This window comes from Nelumbo lutea, chromosome 4 (assembly GCF_056320005.1).
Source record: "Nelumbo lutea isolate HS-2025 chromosome 4, American lotus-T2T, whole genome shotgun sequence".
Taxonomy (NCBI): Eukaryota; Viridiplantae; Streptophyta; class Magnoliopsida; order Proteales; family Nelumbonaceae; genus Nelumbo; species Nelumbo lutea.
The window spans coordinates 67,267,840-67,288,559 of NC_142687.1; the positions used below are offsets into that span (position 1 = coordinate 67,267,840).

Here is a 20,720-nt window from a genome sequence, read left to right on the forward strand (position 1 = left end):
TACAAATAAAAATAACTGGGACAAGACGGGAAAAATTTGCGATCTCTATTCCCACAGGAATGGGGATAAGATTAGGATTTATAGTCCTGCTGGGATTCGGGGCGGTTTGGGGTTGGGCACGGGGCAGGCAAAACCCAGCCTCGCTGCGCCCCATTTCCATTCCAGCTGTAGTACCCTGGTAACGTGGCTAGTTGGGACTCCAGATCTCCTGCCCACAAGATCTCTACCTAAATCTACTTACAATACACTACTCCTGTGCACTAGGAACATCTTCTCATGCAGAATACTATGTAGGTGGATGAGATGTTCTCTATATTTAATTGTGATGTTATGTGGGTAAACGTGGGCAAAATTCTTGTGGGAAGGAGATTTGGACTCATTGATTGGAACATGTTGGGAGAGTTTTGTTGGTAAGAGATCTGATCTCCAATAAAACACGAACATACCAGCCTTCTTACTTTTACTTAAAACAAATTCAAGCATCGCATAACGCTGATGTGTAATGTATTGGCATTTCATTTTGTTCCCATGTAGACAAAATTTTGTCCCTAACTCTCCATAATACCATGAACTGAAAAATGCATGAAAGTCTGTGCTATCATGGGAAGAGTTTTGACCAACCAATGCTCACCCATGAATTTTGATAAATAACATTGATTGGCTATCACATTTATGATTCCAGTTGACTGGTCAGAAATGTTTAGATGCCATATCTTTCCCAAATCATAGTGGATCTACAAAATTATATAAAAAATAAACACAAATTTAAGTTTTCTTTTTTTTTATTTTATAATAATATATCAATAGAGTGGCAACTAGCAACTATATTGTGTTTTATTCTGTGGATGTTTCATGATTGTCATTTATCAAAACACCATCATATCATTGTCAAATAAACATTTTTCTCATCATATAAGTATTGATATTTACAAAAGTAAGTTTTGTTTTATGTGTGCATCAAACATCGGAGGAAGCTTCATTTTAACATTTCTCCCAACGATTGAGCATTTATGATATGGCACCTAGTGACACCTAGTGGCACCTAATTGTCAATAAACATTTTATCAAGTACTTTTCACTATTTTGAAGACAAATCAAGTACAAATTAACATTTATTTAGGAAAAGAAACTATACCAAACCCATACCATATATCTCATATCATAAAAAAGAAAAAAAAAGAAAAGAAAAGACTATTTATCTCATCACCATTATTGAATTTACAGATAATTAAAATGACCCAAAAGACACAACAATACAGGGCGGAGACGGGGGGGTGTTGGCGGAGGAGAACCATGGGCCCCTATGCCTTCAAAATTCCCTTTAAATTTATTTAAGTTTCAGTTATATATTAGCCCTTTTACTCATGATTCCTAACTTTTGGCCCCCCTATCCATGTTTTTTAGGTTTTAACCCCCTCAATAAAAAATCCTAGATCCGCCCTGCAACAATACAAATTAAATGTAGTAAAAACCAGCTAGAAGTGCCTTGTGCCCAACACCGACGCCCATGACATGATCTAGTCCTCGCCAAGATCTTGCTACATATGTCTCTCATTTCTCAACACGGTGGCATTGGTGGTGGTGGTATCAGACTCCCATTCACACTGGAACCATTCTTCACTATGAAAGCTGTGTTCATATCCCAGCTAGCATGCCGATCAAAATGACAATGCATGAACCACACTCCTGCAAAACATCACAATCATCCAAAACCATTAGTAGTTAATTAATTAATTAGGGGTTTATCTAACCGCCGGCCGGTTGAGTCCATAGGTTGGTCTTTCCATCGACAGAATTAGTTTGATCGTGCAATAGATATATATACAACAGAAACTTACCAGGATTATCTGCTCGGAATCTGACTGCAGCCCATCCATTCTTAGGGACAGAGACGGTGTTTATCAGAGGTGGATCAACTATGTTGTAGCTAGAAGGGTCGGTGACGTTGTTAAACTTTCCAGAACCGCTTCCAAGAAAATAGAAGCTATACCCATGTAAGTGCATTGGATGATTCTCCGGCCCGTTCAAGTTGGTCCCTTGGAACACAACCTCCACCGTAGTGTTGTACTCTAAAACCGTCACCTTAGTACCTTGAGTCGCTGTCAGAAGACTCGACGGCAGATTGTCGCCCGTATAGTTAAAAGGATAAGGTGGCTCACTGGGGAAATCCGTTGTGTAAACCCCAGAAATCGATTTGTAGTAAGCTTCTAATATGTCGATTGATGGGTTCACGAAACTTTGGTTGTTCAAGCTTGAAGAGAGTCTTGTTCCGCCGGGGCCTAAGCAGGTGCTTCCTGACTCACAGGGCAATGTGCTTACAGTAATCGTTGTATAGATACGGAGATCGTAATCCTTTGGGACGTCGATTGGATGTTCAGCGCTTGCCAAGCTTCTGAACTGATTGGTGAAGCTGTCTGCTGTGTCGGTGTCGTTGTGGGCGGGGAGGGATGGCATCACCGGAGACGATGAATTGGTGTAGTTTTTATATGTTAAAATGGCCGTGCCGGTGGTGGTGTCGTAGGGAACATTGCCACTGGCGTAAACTGTTACGGCCATGTAATACCGAGCCGGAGTCTGATCGGCTGTTAGAATGGCGTCCATGGTCTGTCCGGGAGCTATCATGATGGTTTCGGTGGTGATGGGTTTGATGTAGGCTCCATCAGATCCCACAACAGTGAGGTTATGTTGAGCCACTTTGAAGAACATCTCTTCATTCATTCCGGCATTGATAATTCGAAGCAGATATCTCATTCCCTCCTCCACAATCATCTCAAATGTTCCTGATGATGAATTGATGATGAGCACACCATGCATCAATTTAATTAATTAATTACCTATATAGCATCATCTCCATATCTTTAATTAATCAACAACGTTGTCAAATCTGATGCCCAGCTACCTGGATTTGTGCATGAATAGGTTTCTTTGTAGAGATCCCCCGGTAATCCGTTAATGGTGTGAGCATTTGACTTGTTTGGTTCTCCTCCGGTTTTAAGGGCATCTTCAATAATCTCCATCACGTCTCCGTTGTACCAATTTCCTACACATACAAACAAAACAAGGATGATTGAGTAAAAAATAATTAAGTGGGTTCTCAATATGGCTCAACTTCAACTTGAATCTGGTCCAACCTGACTCAGGTTAACTCCGGCCACTAGGGTTAAAACCTATATGACTGATCAGTGGGGTAAAGCTAGTTTAGCCGGACGAGTTAGACCTGCTCAACCCGGTCGGCCCAACTTCATAACTGATTTTTTTAATAGAATTAATAGGGCCTGATGGAGCGCTATCCGGCCGGTCTTAGTTGTCAATGATTTCGCCTCTGACTGGAGCGACGGGGAGCCTGAAACGGAGAAGATGAGGGAACTCCGGGGGGAACCTGATGAGATAGCTCCGAAGCTCAAGTTAGTATTCTCTCAAAGGCAAAGTAAAGACTAGATGGCACAAAGTTCACATGCCTTGTTGCTGGAGGTTGGGGGCCTTTTATAACCACTTCGCGCACTCACTCCGAAGCCCCTGTCAGGTTGGGTGTTGTCTTTTCTGTTGGGATAGAACCGCCACTGCTCTTTGTCAGAGCCGTCTCTGTAACTGGAGATGGCGGCGTCAAGAGGCGGTGGCAAGTGACCGTTTGGAGTGCGGCCGTCAAGTGTTAGATCCCAACTCAGTCAGGTGCGCCGCCCTTGGGTACGGACTTCCTCAGTGTCAGGCATGGTACGGTTTGTTTGGTTTTGGCGTCCTGGGGGCGATGTGGTGGAGTGGTGAGCGAGGCGAAGTCTTGAGTTCGGAGGTATGTCCTATATTGCTATAGGGCAGGCTAGTTCGGTGAGGTGTGTCCCGAACTGCTATAAGGCAGGCCAGTTCGGCGAGGTGTGTCCCGAACTGCTATAAGGCAGGCCAGTTCGGCCAGTTCGGGTTACTGTCTGGCTTGGGGCCGAAGGGAGAGTTCGGGCTCTTAGTAGGGAGTTTGGACCGCTGGTAGGGGAGTTCGGTCCGCTAGTTTCTCCCCTTGGTGCTCGCGCCTTAGGCATGCTTTTGTTCTGAGCTATTGCCTTTGCCACGTGTTGCGTATCTGCGAGCTCGGGTCAAATCTTCCTTCATCAATTGCCCCCCACTCCTCGTGCCAAGGGTCTTGCCCTAGTGTGGGGAGTTTGTGAGGTGGTAGGTGGATTTGTCCCGTTCTTCGAATTTTGACAGCGCGAGGTGCTTTGCCAGGGTTCTTCGGTTTTCTAGAGCGTCCAAAAAAGGCGGGAGACGTGCCTACTGCTTATAAATGTTGACAAACGTGGCAGCGCGTGTTTACTTTAAATTTCAAAAAATCGCGCCGCTGTGACGTGACAGCGGGTCTTTTAATTTTGAAAAAAGTGCGCCACTGCCGTTTTGAGGAGACGTGTGCTAGTAGTTGTCAGTTGTAGAGAGACATGTGCAGCGCGTTGTCAGTTTCAGAAAGACGTGCGTCGTCGCGTCATCGGTTTCAGAAAGACATGCACTGACATTTCGTTCTTTTTGGAGAGACGTGCGCCAATCACATCTCGATCTTGGGGACGTGCGGTCAGCGCGAATGCGGGTCGTCGGATTGGCTTTGATCTGCACTGTTGGTCCTTGGTTACTGTAGCTATAAATAGTAGGGGACCCTAGTCGATTTGTCACTTCTGCGGTTTGCTTCTTGAGCTCGCATCCAACTTTTCAGCTCGCATCCAGGCCTTTCAGTTCGCATCTAGGCTTGTTACTTTGCCTTCAAGGTTTTTGGCTTGTTCCAGTCTCCGGAGCCTTCGAAACTTTCTTCCGGTGAGTACCTTCCTGAATCCACCTCTTTTCCTCGATGTCTAGCTTTGATAGCTCAGACGATTCTTCAAGTAGGACTGGTGTAGGTTCTACAAACTGAGTCGTATCCCTCGATTGCCTTAGTGATCCTGAGGTGGAACTTGAGGATGACCTCGAACCCGTAGGCCGAGCCGCTTCGGGCCGTTTGACGTCTATCTCTCGTCAAGGTCGGATGCTAGACAGGTTTGGTCCTTCGACCATGACGCCCGAGGGGCTCCAATCTCTACTCGTCTCTTACAATCTGCCTAGGGGGTATACCTATTTCATTCCTTCGGGTAGCTTTCCTTGGGAACACGGTCCTAATGAGATTGTGATTTTTCGAGAGCGGCTCGCTACGGGGCTGCGACTGCCTTTCCACCCCCTTCTCGTCGAGGTCATAAACCACTTCGGCGTTACCATTGGCTAGCTTCATCTGAACTCTATTCGAAACTTGGTGGGGACAGTCTCCCTTTCTTACGGACAGAACTTCCCTCTAGACTTGGAGATATTCTCCTCTATTTTAATGCTCAAAAAACAAGCGGGTTCTCTTCCCGGGGGAAGGCGGACGTATTACCTGTCTCATCGCCCGGGATTCAAGCTTCTGCACGAACTTCCTAACAAGGTCCCAGTGTGGAAGCGGGATTACTTCGGGGTGTGAAGTGCACAAGGGTGGCCTTTCTGGACCGGGTGGGGGGAGGCCGCTCCTGATTCTGGTGTCACTCTCGATAAAGAGACGGTGAAGGGCCTCCGGCAATGGGCACAACAAGGTTTAAAGTGCTATCAGTACTTAATAGGGGCAAACTCTTTGCGGCCGGCCTGAGTTCGGGTAGCTTTTTTTTTCAGCTCAGGTTTCTTGTTTTCTTTGTTCTTTCATTTTTCTTGATGCCGAACTCTTTTCTACAGGTGTGATGGACGCAGAGAGGACTTGTGGGGGGCACCTGTTCCAAGTCATGAAGAGGAGGAAGCGGGTCACCAAGCGAACTCGCACCGAGCTGCCCCATGATGAGGAGCCTCAAGTTCCAGGTCACTCGTCAGAGGATCTGCCCAAGGAGCCCGAGGTAGCTCCTCCGGTGCATGAAGCAGCCGGGGTGCCTTACGCTGAGACCACTTACACAGGTGCTCCCGCCTACTCCGGGTCCGCTCATACGCGGGCTGGGCCCTCGGGTTCGAGAGCTCATGGGGAGTTCAGGAGCGTGTTGTCGCCGAACTACGCTCTTCAGAAGAGTAGGGAGGCTACTTTCCATGAGGAGATCGCGGCGTGGACCGATCTTCCCTTGAATCAGGTTGTTTGTTGTACCGTAACTCATGTTATGGTGGTAAGTCAGATTTCATCTGAATTCTTTATTTTCTATCCTTCTTACTGTTGTCGCTCATTTGTTTCTTTTGGTAGGTGAACTCTTCTATTCACACCTTAGCGGCCTAGGTGGAGAGGAGCTCGCGACAAGCGCGAGCTGCTGAGGCAGCCGCTCATGCTACTGAAGAGGCTGCTTGCGTTGCTATGGCCAGGCAGGCGATGTCTCAGCGGGATGCCGAGGCCATGGGGGTAGTCGTGAAGCATATGGCGGACCTGAGGCTGGACCTGCAGCATCAGGTCGAATACCTTCAAGAGGACATCAGGGAGAAAACGTAGATTTTTTCCCAAGGTATTGAAGATGCCAAGAAGAAGGCCGTTGAAGATTACATTGCCTCGCTGCGTTTTGACGACCTGATGGTGGATTCTTATAGAAGGGGATTCAAACTGAGCCGATGGATGATCCGGAACATGTATCCCGACCTCAATGTTAGTGCCACATCCACTTCGCATATAACTCAGGAGATGGCCAATGCTGCCGATGGCGAGCCAGATTCTGAGGGCGAGGCAGGGCCTTCGGGTGTCATTGAAGTGCCTTCTGATGGGGAAGAAGTAGCTCTGGGCTTGTAAATTTTTTTTGTACTCTTCCTTCTCTTGCAATGAAATAGACAATCTTTTTGGTTAAGTGTTCTTTTTTCCGAACTGATAACATGCCCGACATGTTTCGGTGTTTAATACTTAGTCTTTGCTCCGCTTTATTCTTTTGATTGATATTTTGCCAAGTTGATAATATGCCTGACTTTTCTTTGCTCGCTTATGCTGAGGTTCCTTTTGTTGGCTCTGCATCTTGGCCCTAAGGCTCTTGTAGCGATTTCGTCCACTTCGCTTGGAGGTTTATAGGTAGTATTGCCTTAAGTTAACAATGTTCCACGCTCGGGGTACTTGTTTGCCATCTAAGGTTTCGAGCTCGTACGCCCCCCCGAGCGCTCTCTTTACTTTATAGGGCCCTTCCCAATTTGGTCCAAGTTTGCCCACGCCGGGTTCGGGCACCATAATCTGACGGAGAACCAGATCGCCGACTCGGAAGCTTTGTTGCATTACTCTGGCGTTGTAGTACCGAGCTACCTGCTACTAGTAGGCCGCTATCCGGATGTACACGGGGTCTCTTACCTCGTCCAGTAGGTCAAGGTTGGTACGTAACTCATCTCCGTTCGTCTGATTGTCATATGTTTCTAGTCGCAATGTTGGTACTTCGATTTCCACCGGGATTACTGCTTCAGTGCCGTAGGTGAGGTTGAAGGGGGTCTCTCCCATGGCAGTTTTCTCTTTAGTTCGATGAGCCCATAAAACACTTGGTAGCTCTTCTGCCCACAACCCCTTAGCTCGGTCTAGACGTGCTTTCAGTCTGCGTAGGATGGCTCTATTCATTACTTCTGTCTGTCCGTTTTCCTGCGGGTGTGCGATCGATGTGAAGTTCTGCCGAATTCCCATACTCTAGCACCATTCTTGGAATTTGATATCCTCGAATTGTTTACCGTTGTCGGAGATCAGTACCCGAGGTAGCCCGAAGCGACATACTATGTTATTCTAAAAGAAGTTTTGTATGTTTCGGGCTGTGACTGTTGCCAGAGGTTCGACTTCTATCGATTTTGTGAAGTAATCTACTGCCACCACTAGGAATTTTCTCCCACCTGTTGCTGGCGGGAATGGCCCCAGGAGGTCGATGCCCCATTGTGCAAAGGGCCATGGGCTGGCGAGGTATTTGAGGTCAGAAGCAGGCTGATGGTGGATATTGGCGTGCTTCTAACACTTGTCGCATTTTCTGACGAGCTCGACGGCTTCCGCCTTCATCGTTGGCCAGTAGTATCCTTGTTGAAGTGCTTTTTGGGCGAGTGCTCTGCCCCCTAGGTGTCCGTCGTACAGACCTTCATGAGTGTCGCGGAGTACGAGCTCGGCTTCGGTAGGTCACATGCAACACAAGTAGGGGAGCATGTAGGACTGTCGATACAACCGTTCGTCAATTATAACATATTTGGCTGCCTGGCGTTGCACCCTCTTGGTCGCATTGCGGTCTGCAGGGAGGGTTCCATCTAGCAAGAAGCTTGCGAGTGGGTTGATCCAGCTCGACTCTGCTTCGAGGACGGGAGCGACCTCCTCTGCCCCACTGAAAATACTAGGCCGAGGTAAGTCCTCTATGTACACGGTTCTCATGTTGTTGTGACTTGTGCTGGCTAACCGGGACAGAGCGGCAACCTAGTGTTCTCTGACCTCGGGATTTGCTTGATGAAGTGTGAATGGAAGTTGAGCAGGGCCTCTTTTACTTTCGCCAAGTATGCGATCATGGAGAGCTCGCGTGCTTCGTACTCGCCCGTAATTGGTTGACCACGAGCTGGGAATCGCTGCAGATGACTATGTGCTTTGCTCTTACCTTTTGCGCTAGGTTCAGCCCGACTATCAGTGCTTCGTATTCTGCCTCATTGTTAGATGCCGCGAACTCAAAGCATAGTGCATATTCCAATTTTGTGCAACCCGGGCCACATAAGACTATTCCAGCCCCGCTGCCTTGCTGGTTCGAGGAACCATCTACGTGAAGGATCCAGGGCTCCTCATCCCAGTTCGCGCTTGGCCTGACCAGGAGAGATGCCACACAGGCCGCTACTTCATGGGGTTCAGACTCTATTGGCTTAGGAGCTCCGGGTTCGCTCGAACTGGGGACCTCGGGCTCAACCTATTGAGGGGCTTCGAGGCTAAAAGTGCATTTGGCGATAAAATCTGCTAAGGCTTGAGCCTTAATTGCGGTCCGTGGTTTGTACTGTAGATCGTACTCGCTAAGTTCGATGGCCCACTTTGTTAGCTGACCGGAGACCTCTGGCTTCAGCAAGACTTGTCTTAAGGGTTTGTGGGTTAAGACGACGACGGTGTGAGCTTGGAAGTACGGGCAGAGTTTTCGAGCTGAAATCACCAGTGCATATGCTATTTTTTCTATCTGCGGGTATCTCGTCTCTGCTCCCTGCAGAATTTTACTGACGTAATAGACGGGCCGCTGGACCCGATCTACTTCCTTTATTAGTACCAAACTGACCACCTCGTCGCTTGCCGAGAGGTATAGTTCTAAGACCTCACCCTCCTCGGGTCTGGCTAAGGTTGGCACAGTGGCGAGGTAGGTTTTTAGCTTGTCAAACGCGAGCTGGCAATCTCGGGTCCATTCGAACCCGTTGCCTTTGATTGTCTTGAAGAAAGGCAGGTAGTGGTCTGCCGATTTGGACATGAAGCGGCTCAGAGTGGCTATGCGGCCGTTTAGCCTCTGAACTTCTTTTACTTTCCAAGGTGGTCTCATATCAATGATGGTCATTATTTTGTCTGGGTTGCCCTCAATACCACACCGGTTGACAATGTACCCTAAAAATTTACCCGAAGTGACACCGAAGACACACTTGTTTGGGTTTAGTCTCATTTTATATTGACGCAGAATTTAGAAGACAAAATCCAAGTCTTTTATTAATTCCTGCGAGAACTATGTTTTGACGACCATGTCATCTACATAACATTCTATTTTCGTGCCGATTAAGGGCCAAAAAAGCTTATTTACAAGTCTTTGGAAGGTCGCCCCATCATTCTTTAGTCCGAAGGGCATGACCATGGCGTCCAGGAAGCTTAGCAGTTCATGTCCCGGTCGCATCCACTAGGCGGTTAATTTGGGGCAGGGGGAAGTAGTCTTTTGGGAAAGCTCGGTTCAAGTTAGTGTAGTTGACGCACATGTGCCACTTGCCGTTAGCTTTTTTCACCAGCATTGGGTTGGCTACCCAGCTCGGGTAATGAACTTCCCTTATGAAGTCCGCTGCGAGGAGCTTTTCGACTTCGTCGTCGACCGCCCTCCAGCGCTCCAGGGCTAAGTTGCGTTTCTTCTATCTAATGGGTCTGGCTACAGGGTCAGTGTTAATTTTGTGAGTTATAAGGCCAGGGTCAATACCGGGCATATCCGTCGCAGACCATGCAAAAATATCTAAATTTTGAAGTAAGAAACTTACCAGTTCGGTTCGTAGAGGCTCCTTAACGGAAGCACCGATCTGTAGCGTTCGCGTTGGATCTGCAGCCGAGGTCGGGACTGTGACTGTTTCCTCAGTGGGCGAAGCTCGTTCCTCGCCCTGCTCCGTAGGCCGCTCCAGTTCGAGGTCGTCGGCTGCCTTGGTTTTTTCCTTTAGGGCGGCAACATAGCATTTGCGGGACTCAAGTTGGTCGCCCCGCGCTACCCCCACACCAAAGTCCGTGGGGAACTTCATTGCCCGATAATAGGTGGAGACCACTACGCGCAGAATGTGCGTAATTTGCCACCCTATTATGGCTTTGTATGGGGAGGGGGTCGCGACCACCAGGAAATCGTGGTCGAGTCTTATCGCGCACGACCATGTGCCGATTTCCACAGGTACTGTTATCTTCCCCAGGGGCCTGACTTCCTCTCCGCTGAAGCCCACTAGAGGAGTGTGCACGGGCTTCAACTCGCTTTTCTACAACTGTAATTGGTCGAACGCCGATTTGAAGAGGATGTCCGCCAAACTGCCTGAGTCCACAAGTACGCGCCAGACTTTGAAGTCGTTGATCCTTAGTTTTATGACGAGCGCGTCATTGTGGGGATAGTGAACACCTCGCGCGTCGTCTTCTATGAAAAAGATTGGTTCTTCTATCTTCGGCCTCTTTGGAGGGTTTTGCTCCTCTCGGGCTGCCTTGCGAACTGACGTCCGTGCTACTATCGAAGTGCAACCTGCTACCACCGAACTGCCCACTATTACGTAGATGGTTCCCCGAACTGGCCTCTCTTCTGGGGGAGGTCGTTGCAAGGCTTCGGCCTGTCTGCTGCTCGACTCGGGGGCATCCTTTCCGTGTTCCCCTTGCCGACCTGCTTTATTATTATTGTCATTATGTACAAAATTTCTTAAGTATCCATGACGGATGAGTCCCTCTATCTCGTCCCGGAGATTATTACATTGCTCGGTACTATGATCGTGATCTTTATGAAAACTACAATATAGATTTTTGTTCCTTTCGTTTGGGTTGCTCTTTAGGCGAGGTGGCCACTTTATGTAGGGGCGTCCTTGATCGTCATCAAGATCTCGGTCCGCCTTGTGTTCAACGGCGTGTAATCCATCCGAACCGCTAAGGGAGCTTGGGACGGTTAGCTCGGCTTCGCCTCTCAGGTTTGGCTTCTTCTGTCGCCTGGGTTGGAGGGCTCGCCTTCTCTTTTTCTTTTTTCAACCCCGCCTTCGGCTCTTTGGTTGATCTCATCCTCTGTTCTCATGAACTTATCCGCAAGCTTGAGGAAGTCGGCCATGGTTGCTGGCTGGCTGGCCACCATGTGCCATTTGAATTCTTTGTGCGTTACCCCTCTTTTGGCCGCTACAAACTGTACCGCAGGGTCTAACTGCGGGATCTGCAAGCATGCTTCATTGAACCGCTTGATGTAGCTCCGGATGGGTTCTCCTTCTCTTTGGATTACCCCGAAGATACTTTCCTCAGTTCTGGGGCACCGCTTGCTGGTAACAAAGTGTGTGGTGAAGATCTGCACGAATTGGGCCCAACTTCTTATTGACCCGGAAGCTAGGTTCCGGTACCAGGTGCGGACCACCCCCCTGAAGGTGGTGGTGAAGGTCATGCACATGCATGACTGGAATGCATCGACGTGGTTGTTGGGGTCAAAGGACCCATCATACTTGTCCAGAGATGGAAGTTTGAAGTCTCTGGGCAAGGGGACTGCCAGAAGTTCCGATGAAAGGGGGGAAGGAACTGAGAGAATTGGGACAGTTTTTACCTCGTCCGAGCTCGTCTCTTCCTTGCCTCTGAGCTCAGGTAGGATACGGGTAGCAGTTCGGCGACTTCGCCGGTGCCTTCTTTGAGCGGGCTTGGTGCTGGCGCTGCTGGCCTCCGTGTTGCCAAGCTCGATGGGCCTGGAATGCCGGCCTGCTGCTAGGGCGCTGAACCGGTTCTCCGTGAGTGGGAACTCAGGCTTGGAGCAGCGAGGTGACTTTGTGGGCGAGGTTCCTGACCACCCGCGAGCTGCGAGGCGGGGGTGATTTTTCTTTGCTTTTGGCCTAGGGACGAGGCCTAGCTATTAGGGGGGTTCTGGGGTTGGAAAGCTTCCCCTCGGTGAGGTCGTCCACCTTGAGGGGAGGCCTTAACCGGCTTCGAAACAGGGTGTCGGGGGGTAGCAGTGACTGGTTTAGGTGTAGCTGAGGGAACTGCTCCTAGTAATGGTGCTGGGAGAGGTGGTGCAGTACCTGGTGTTGCTGGAGTTGATGTTGCTGGAATTGTTGCATTTGGGATTGCATTGTCCGCATGCATTGCATTAGATCGCCTAGCTGGTTCTGGCGGGTTGCTAGTGGGACAGCAGATGGTTCAGCGAAGTTTGTTTCAATAGGGAGTGGAAGAGGGATGTTCAACGAAGGAGGATTCAGGGACGCCACTGCTTGTGGCACATTCAAACTGGGGATCCCATCCACTGAAAGAGGGATGGTGAATTGCCCAATGCACACCACGGGAACATGGAGTTGCTCTCCGATGGTGGCCGTTTTTGTTCCACGTCTGGCACTGTTAGAGGAGGCCATGGGTGTTGGAGTTTTTGAAAGAAGGGTAGATAAGAGAGATTTAGAGGGAGGCTTTTAGAAGCGTTTCCCACAGACGGCGCCAATTGATGGAGCACTATCTGACCGGTCTTAGCTGTCAACGATTTCGCCTCTAACTGGAGCGACGGGGAGCCTGAAACGGAGAAGATGAGGGAACTCCAGGGGGAACCCGGTGAGATAGCTTCGAAGCTCAAGTTAGTATTCTCTCAAAGGCAAAGTAATGACCAGATGGCACAAAGTTCACATACCTTGTTGCTAGAGGTTGGGGGCCTTTTATAACCACTTCGCACACTCACTCCGAAGCCCCTGTCAGATCGGGTGTTGTCTTTTTTGCTAGGACAGAACCGCCACTGCTCTTTGTCGGAGCTGTCCCTGTAACTGGAGATGGCGGCGTCAGGAGGCGTTGGCAGGTGACCGTTTGGAGCGCGGCCGTCAAGCGTCAGATCCCAAGTCAGTCAGGTGCGCCGCCCTTGGGTACGGACTTTCTCGGTGTCAGGCATGGTACGGTTTGTTTGGTTTTGGCATCCTGGGGGCGATGTGGTGGAGTGGTGAGCGAGGCGAAGTCTTGAGTTCGGAGGTATGTCCTATATTGCTATAGGGCAGGCTAGTTCGGCGAGGTGTGTCTCGAAATGCTATAAGGCAGGCCAGTTCGGCGAGGTGTGTCCCGAACTGCTATAAGGCAGGCCAGTTCGGCAAGGTGTGTCCCGAACTGCTATAAGGCAGGCCAGTTCGGCGAGGTGTGTCCCGAACTGCTATAAGGCGGGCCGGTTCGGCCAGTTTGGGTTACTGTCTGGCTTGGGGCCGAAGGGAGAGTTCGAGCTCCTATTAGGGAGTTCGGACCGCTAGTAGGGGATTTTGGCCCGCTGGTTTCTCTCCTTGGTGGTCGCGCCTTAGGCGTGCTTTTGTTCTGACCTGTTACCTTTGCCACGTGTTGCGTAACTGCGAGGTCGGGTCAAATCTTCCTTCATCAGGGCCCAATAGAGAGCATCTATAAAAGTAGAATAGATGTGGTTGGTTTATGGAATTTTCATTAGATTAAAATACTCCATCTTTAATGTTTGAATCAAAGAAGGAGCAACGGTAAATATGTAATTTTGTTTTTTCTCAATTAGTGCTCATTAGGAAATGACTCATCTTTCTCATTTAATGCTTATTACAAAAAAGACACAAAACACCATTCTTTTTGTACGTAATTATAAAACAAGTCCATGACAAAAAATTTATTTAACATTCCCATTTAATGCTTGTAAGGGAAAATACACAAAAATCCTTCTTTTTGTTCAATAATTATAAAACATAGTATTGCAATTGCTAAAACTTCCCTTGAAGTTTTTGACCGTTGCACAAACTTTTGATAATTGCAATCACCTCTCCTAAACTTTTTGACACAATTGCAAGTAAACCCCGTTGTAAAATCTTCTAACAAGAGATATGAAAATGTCCAAAATACCCATGTAATTATTATTGAAGCTGGTTTGTACATGAAAAAACACTATAAATGTTATGAACAACAAAAAAAGAGCTTAAAGTTGCAATTTTACCTTTGAGCAATTGATATAAAGGGTAAATTTGAAAAATACATCAATTCCAAAAAAGAGACTAGAAGGGATTGGGGTAGTGATTGATATGAAGAAAAAATTTGGAAAATAAACATTTTGTTCAAAAGTAACTACATGGGTATTTTGGACATTTTTGTGCTTTTTGTTTTAAGATTCTAATAGATGGTCTATTTGCAACTGTGCCGAAAAGTTCATGGGAGGTGATTGCATTTACCAAATGTTAAGGAGGGTTCAGCAATGATAAAAAATTTTATGGGAGATTTTAGTAATTTACCCTTTCATTTATTTAAATTAAAAAACAAATATAAACCTGAAAGTATATCTTACTTATGTTCTCAATAGTCAATGTTGGGCCACGTTAACCACTATGAAGAGACTTCCAACTTGCAAATGGATGAGCAATTTACTCTTTAAACTATTTTCTTTTTTTTATTTTTTTCATTAGTTAAGTTCTTGATTATTAAGGTTGCAGATGGTTTTATCTTCTTTATTCCCACCATACAATGTGTTAATTTTTCATTTCCGTTATCGTAAAATCCGCATCATTGGATGTCAAAATATTTACAAGAATAAGTGATATTTTTAAAAGTTGAAGGAGTTGAAGTTGGATTTATCATTAATTCTTGCAAAGGTAACGAGAATTCAAATAAAACGTATGTGATAAAAATTATTAATTTTATTAATGAACCATAATAAATAAGAATAATAAGAATTTTATTAATTCTCATTACCTTTTCAAGAATTCTATTTAGACATATCTTTATATTTTTGAACCATAATAAATATGACAAGTAAAAATAATTTTTGAAAATATAGAAATATAAAAATAATTATAAAAAGTTTTAAAAATATATTATCTACTATCATGATCACATTTTTCATGTATACATACCGAGTATAATGGGTACTTCTTGATGAGGATTGTCGAAAGGATAGCTGGTTCCGTTCTTATGGTAAATCATGATAGCCCCATGGACTGTGGCTCGAGACCAGTCGCTATGTGCATGTATGGTTCCTTCCTCATCAGAGAAAATAAGCTGGTAAGTGAAATTTGCTCCTGGTTGGATTGGGTACTGAGTCACGTACTCTGGCCCATCTGACCATGGATTACTTGGCTGTTTCAGTTCGTGCCTGTGAGCATGACAAAAAATAGTGCTACTCTCAGAAGAAAGGATCTGCTAGCTTAGTTAAGTGGGGAACTGATTAATAACTGTCTATTTTGATAAAGCTATCTACAGACTATATATAGGGAATAAATAATGAATCAGGACAAAAGTAGGTCAGCATGTTTGTTCTATATGTCTATGGAACAGACTAATTAATATATATGGTTACTGTATGAGTTGGACAGAAAAAATTTTGCACTCATGCACTGGTTATTGAGTAGGTAGTAAGTAGTAGGCATAAGGCAGCTGATGAATCGATTTGTTGGCAAAAGTTCCAAATTGTGCAAATAGTTGTGGTGGGCAGTGATGCCATTAATGATGTCTAATGTTTATAATTAAATCAGCATTTGGATTTGATGGAGATTGGAGATGTTCATTGCTGATGTTTGGACATCACATCATCTGTTTTAATAATTTGATTTTAAAATAATTAAAAATAGGGGTTTTTATCAATAATCATGATTAGAGTTTGACAAAAAAATTCATGTCAGTTATCCATCTAATACAATTCTTCTCCTTTCTCCTTTATCCTTTATATGGGACCATCCGTAACGGTCTTATTTATTTTAACTTGGAAGACAGTGATTAAGATGGGGTTTGATTTCAAGTCTCTGGGCTCTCTACAACCAATAAAGTCAATTGGAACTATGGTTTTCAAACTGCAGTTGATCGGGATGGTTGGACCGTTTTTCTCGGGAGTCGTCTAGGCAATTGGTTTTATTTTATTTTAAACTTGATCTTTGGTCAAAAATTATTAAAAAAGTTAATAATCCGTTGATTTAGACAGTCGAATCATCGATCCATTCAAAGGTTTTTGACTGTTTTTTATTTTTAATTATTTTTTATATATTTTTTAATTTATTTGTCAAAACGGGTCATTCATTCGAACTGGATGGTCGAACCGTTGACCCAAAAACCAGTGGCCAAAACAATTTCATTTCCGGATCATTTTTTAAAACCATAATTGGCACCTTTTTAAACCAAATATTCGAGTGAAACTTTGTCATTATAGATCTGCCTGCATTGGCATCTGTCGTAAACACTGCATTTGTAACAGGCTGTATAACCAATCATGAATAAACACACCAGTGTTCCACAAACATAAGACTCACATCACAGTAGATCCAGAATCCATTTTACAGGTAAAAAAATATCTGTATACAGTATCAAATTAAATTATAGATGTAAAAATGAAGGTCCAAAATACCTGTATACATAACAAATGAATTACATTTTCTTTTACTTTTTTTTTTACTACAATGGTTGCTGTCGGACTCATTTTCTCTATAGCCCGACATTTTTTTACTACATGATACGAGAAGAGCTTTGATCAATCGAAGCCCATTTGTGAATATTTTGATGAATGCCATTTGATTTATTAATACGTTTTTTATACCAATTGATTGGTCATAAGTTTTTCGAATATCATATCTTTCTGGTATCATAATTAAACTTAATAAATAAATAACCAATAGAAGAGACTCCATAACCCTTTTAACTTTTGTGTATTTTGTAATTATTATCAGTCATATTTCTTTTTTTTTGTTAATCTTTTTTGAAGGGCTACACAACGGGGGGATAGCCCATCTCCCAATCCCTCAATCCATAACCCCCAACCTAATTGCTTTTGTGGCCACAAAATTAAGGCTCAGTTTGGAAAGAGTGCAAATACAAAACATGTATAATACAAATATATACAAAAAATACGAAATATAAAATTTTGCACTCTACTTATTTGTATTTGTACTCCTTAAAACTGAGCCTAAATAAAGCTATCAAAATTCAAAAGCATTGGGGCTTCCATCTGATGCCAATCATGTGTGAGCTTTGTCTAGTTAAGCTCAATGTCTATTTTTTTTTCTTCCTACTATACTTTTCTATGATAATAACTCTTTTTTTTTACCTAGGCAAAAGTATATTAATTATTTAACATTAGTACAACATCAGATCATTAATGTGAGCCTTGCATATTATATTTACAGGCATTAAATCTTAACTTCATTATTAAAGAAGTCAAAGACTTGAACTATTCTTTATGACACAGACATTACCAGAGGTTGAAACTTGAAAGCAAGAGACATTTGCACCAAAAAACTCCTGCATGTGTCTACCAATTTTAATAATTAATTTGTCCAACTAGCAGATATATCCTCTATTTAATTAGTCAGGTCTAAGTATTACAGCTTAATTTTCATGCAAAGATAAACTAAAAAGACAAAGAAGAAGAGGAAAGTCTAGGCATACCAGTGAAGAGTGATATTATAAGTTGCTTGGTTTACAACGTTAATAATGGCGGTATCTCCTTTGTAGACATGCAGCTCTTGCCCAGGAAACATGCCGTTCACCGTCAAGATAGGCTTGGTATAACACAATCGAGAGTAGTTTGTTTCTGTCAACTACAACAACACAACAATTAATCAGCATATTCCTGATCAGTCACAGCAGTAAGAACATAAGCAGCAGCAGTGATAGTAATAATAAGAAAGAGAAAAAAAAATGATTTCCTAAATCGGTCACTTGTCCAAATCCAGATCTGATCACATCATCCCTGTCTCCAACTTGTAGTGATTTCCTGAATTAATATTAACAATAGAAAATTCAACCATAAGCCAGGATCAAGTTTATTTCAGGGTCTTCTCGATTAATTTTGGTCCTTGACAGTAGGGCAGGGCAACCAACCCAGCAGTTCAGTCAGTTAGGCCTTTATATATATATATATGAACTCTAGCTATCACCACTGGCCCAATAACCTGTTACTCAGTTTAATTTTGCTATGACAAAGCATGAGGTTAGGATGGTGAATGGGGTATATATTGTGGAGAGAGAGAGAGAGATGGGGGTATTCTTTGAGCTTTTGGCCCAGAAGAAGTTGATCAACTGTGAGATACAGAAAGTCGACACAGTCTGCTCCCCAAGGCCAATCAAGAGATGGCGTCCTCCATGGAAGAGAGGCTTTTATCTTCACGCGATAAAAGCGTTGAAATATGACTGTATTTTGTTTGATCTATCTATCATCCGTGGCAGGAGACAGGAGGAATATGGATGAGCAACGTAAGTTGGTTGTTTTGCAGGTTCGCCAGTCTGGGATAGACAACCCTGCACATACAGCCCAGATTGTCAAATTTAGACGTACAGCTAAATTTTTTCCAGACTGCAGCAGGATTGGTAAGCGACAGTGAAGGTGCATCATTCCAACAGAGACTGGAAATGAAAGAACATCAAGATAGCTTGGCTGTGAAATGTGAATCGATCTCGACTCATTCATTAGTCTCTCACAGCTGCAACTAATAGAATTTAGAGGTGGATGTGTAGGGCCTGAGAATAGAAGCCCACCTCTCTCTCATCTCTGGCTGAAATAATGAAATGCGATGGGGTGGTGGCGGACACTGGGGTAGGGCTGTAGGGGCTCTAATCCGGCTTTATGAGTAATTAGCAAGTAATCCATGGACCATGGCTGCTGCTTCTAACTAGAAGATGAAAGCAGCTGGGTTGGGACTTGGGAAGACGCCCCATCGATCGATCCAGATCACCAATTCACGAACATATATAATTCTAAAATCAACTGGACAACCAAAGATCTAATTACTTACGACCCAATCGTGCCGATAAACCGTGCCGGCAGCCATGCAAAGCAACCCATCAAATAACCTCCTTGATCCCATCTCTCTCTCTCTCTCTCACACACACACACAATGAAACCTCTTCCCTTCTCAGCTTCTCTTCTGGTGGTCATTTCAGCATTCTTGGGTGGCTTTTATAGAAGTTTGAGATTCAGCCCATGTAATAATTAATGCTACATTTACATTTATCTCATCACATGCAGGTTTGAGAAAAAGAGAAGTAGACGACATTCACTTTTGTCTTGATCCTGTACGAAACTAATTGAAATCCACGTTTCTGTTTTTCGTGTTATATTCCTATTGCGTTTTCTTCCATCTTCGTGTTATTTGTGAGTGCCGTTCTTCTTTTTAAATTCAACAACATGAGTTTTAATTTCTCCATATGGAATTAACCTCTAACACCAATCCAGATGCACCAGATCTCCTAGACTTAAGGTCCAGTGCTAGGAATTACAGTAACGACTGAGAATTCATCAAAATTCGTCCATTGGGTTTTGAGTAGCAAGCCTGATCATCACATTTAACTGTTACGTTGTCCCTTTATTTTCTCTAATTATTTGGAAAAGCTAGATGAAATATATATTCAACCAATTGAGCCTGCTTTTTGCACTTCTTTCTCAAAGTTGAATACAATATATTTCTGAGGGCTGATGCATTTTCTTTTTCCTGCATTTACTGCAATAAGCAATCAATATGTGCCAAGTGTCCTCACTCCCATATATATATTACTGTCTACTGACTTTATTTATTGGGTTTCTGCTAATATCACTAAAGAGTAGTGTTTTTATAAAATAATTAAAATAAGATAATTATTTTGGAAAAATATAAAAAAAGGGCAGTCGCACAGTTCATCATCTTTCTCTTCCTCTGCCTTAGTATTTGTTGGATTTTAATCACATAAGAGATTAAATCTAATGGGTTTGATTGGTCAATTACAAGAGAAATTGCACCTGCACACTTGGTTGGAAAATCAGTTTTTCTCTTACAAAAAAAAAACCTAGTTTTGAACTTGTCCCACATTGGATAATTACAATGTTTGTTTTCAGTATTTCAATAGGAGCTGATTTGCACTCCTTAGAATTAGTAGAAGAGAGTATGGGGATTCGATACCGCGCAACACACGCGCATGCGTGTGTGTAGTGCAATGAGGCGCTTTAGAGGTGCACTTTGCTCGCACGCACCCACGTGGCTCGCAGTGGACAACTTTGGTTTTGGTGCGTTGATGACCGTTGATCGTTGATCACGATTCGATCGGGTGTGATCAAGAGGCACAATTCAAAGTTAACAGTCACCAACTGTTAACAACTTTTTAAACAGTCATAATGGTTGAAATTGTGATTGTTCAAGGTGACTTCTCTAAACCAGCACCTATCTTTTGTATCCTGGGAACGAATTTGCCTGTAACCTAACAACAAACTCAGTAAAACTAAGTGGGGGCAAATAATGTTCTAAAGACAGTGTCTTCAGACGCGCCTCAGAGCTTCTCCTCCAAAGTTACAATGACCCCATCTTCCCTAAACAATTTTTAGAATGTTATTCTACAATGGAGGCGGAAGCAAGCATGACTTCGATCAAAATGATGAACCAAGATCTTGTTCGACTAGACCAGTTCGATGGAGCAAATTTCAGCCGATGACAAGACAAGATGATCTTCTTTCTGACCACACTAA

The 20,720-nt window shown here is 44.4% G+C and overlaps 1 protein-coding gene across 1 annotated transcript; it reads right to left on the reverse strand.

Annotated features, from left to right (window-relative positions):
• Positions 1-1,188: 1,188 nt before the first annotated feature.
• On the reverse strand, positions 1,189-19,163 carry LOC148860946 (laccase-14-like). Its single transcript, XM_088984990.1, has 7 exons — positions 19,120-19,163; positions 17,948-18,002; positions 17,675-17,826; positions 15,157-15,395; positions 2,900-3,040; positions 1,839-2,780; positions 1,189-1,686 (listed from the first exon to the last, which is right to left on the reverse strand). Exons 1-7 carry the CDS (start codon positions 19,161-19,163, stop codon positions 1,559-1,561), a joined length of 1,701 nt encoding a protein of 566 aa, XP_088841116.1. The 3' UTR covers positions 1,189-1,558.
• Between the last annotated feature and the right edge of the window lie 1,557 nt (positions 19,164-20,720).

Coding starts and splice junctions, on each gene's coding strand:
- LOC148860946 (XM_088984990.1), bottom strand. CDS start 19,163: ATGACCACCAGAAGAGAAGCTGAGAAGGGAAGAGGTTTCATTGT. Junction 17,827..17,947: donor TCAGATCTGGATTTGGACAA/GTGACCGATTTA, acceptor GTGTTGTTGTAG/TTGACAGAAACAAACTACTC. Junction 1,687..1,838: donor ATTCCGAGCAGATAATCCTG/GTAAGTTTCTGT, acceptor GATGTTTTGCAG/GAGTGTGGTTCATGCATTGT.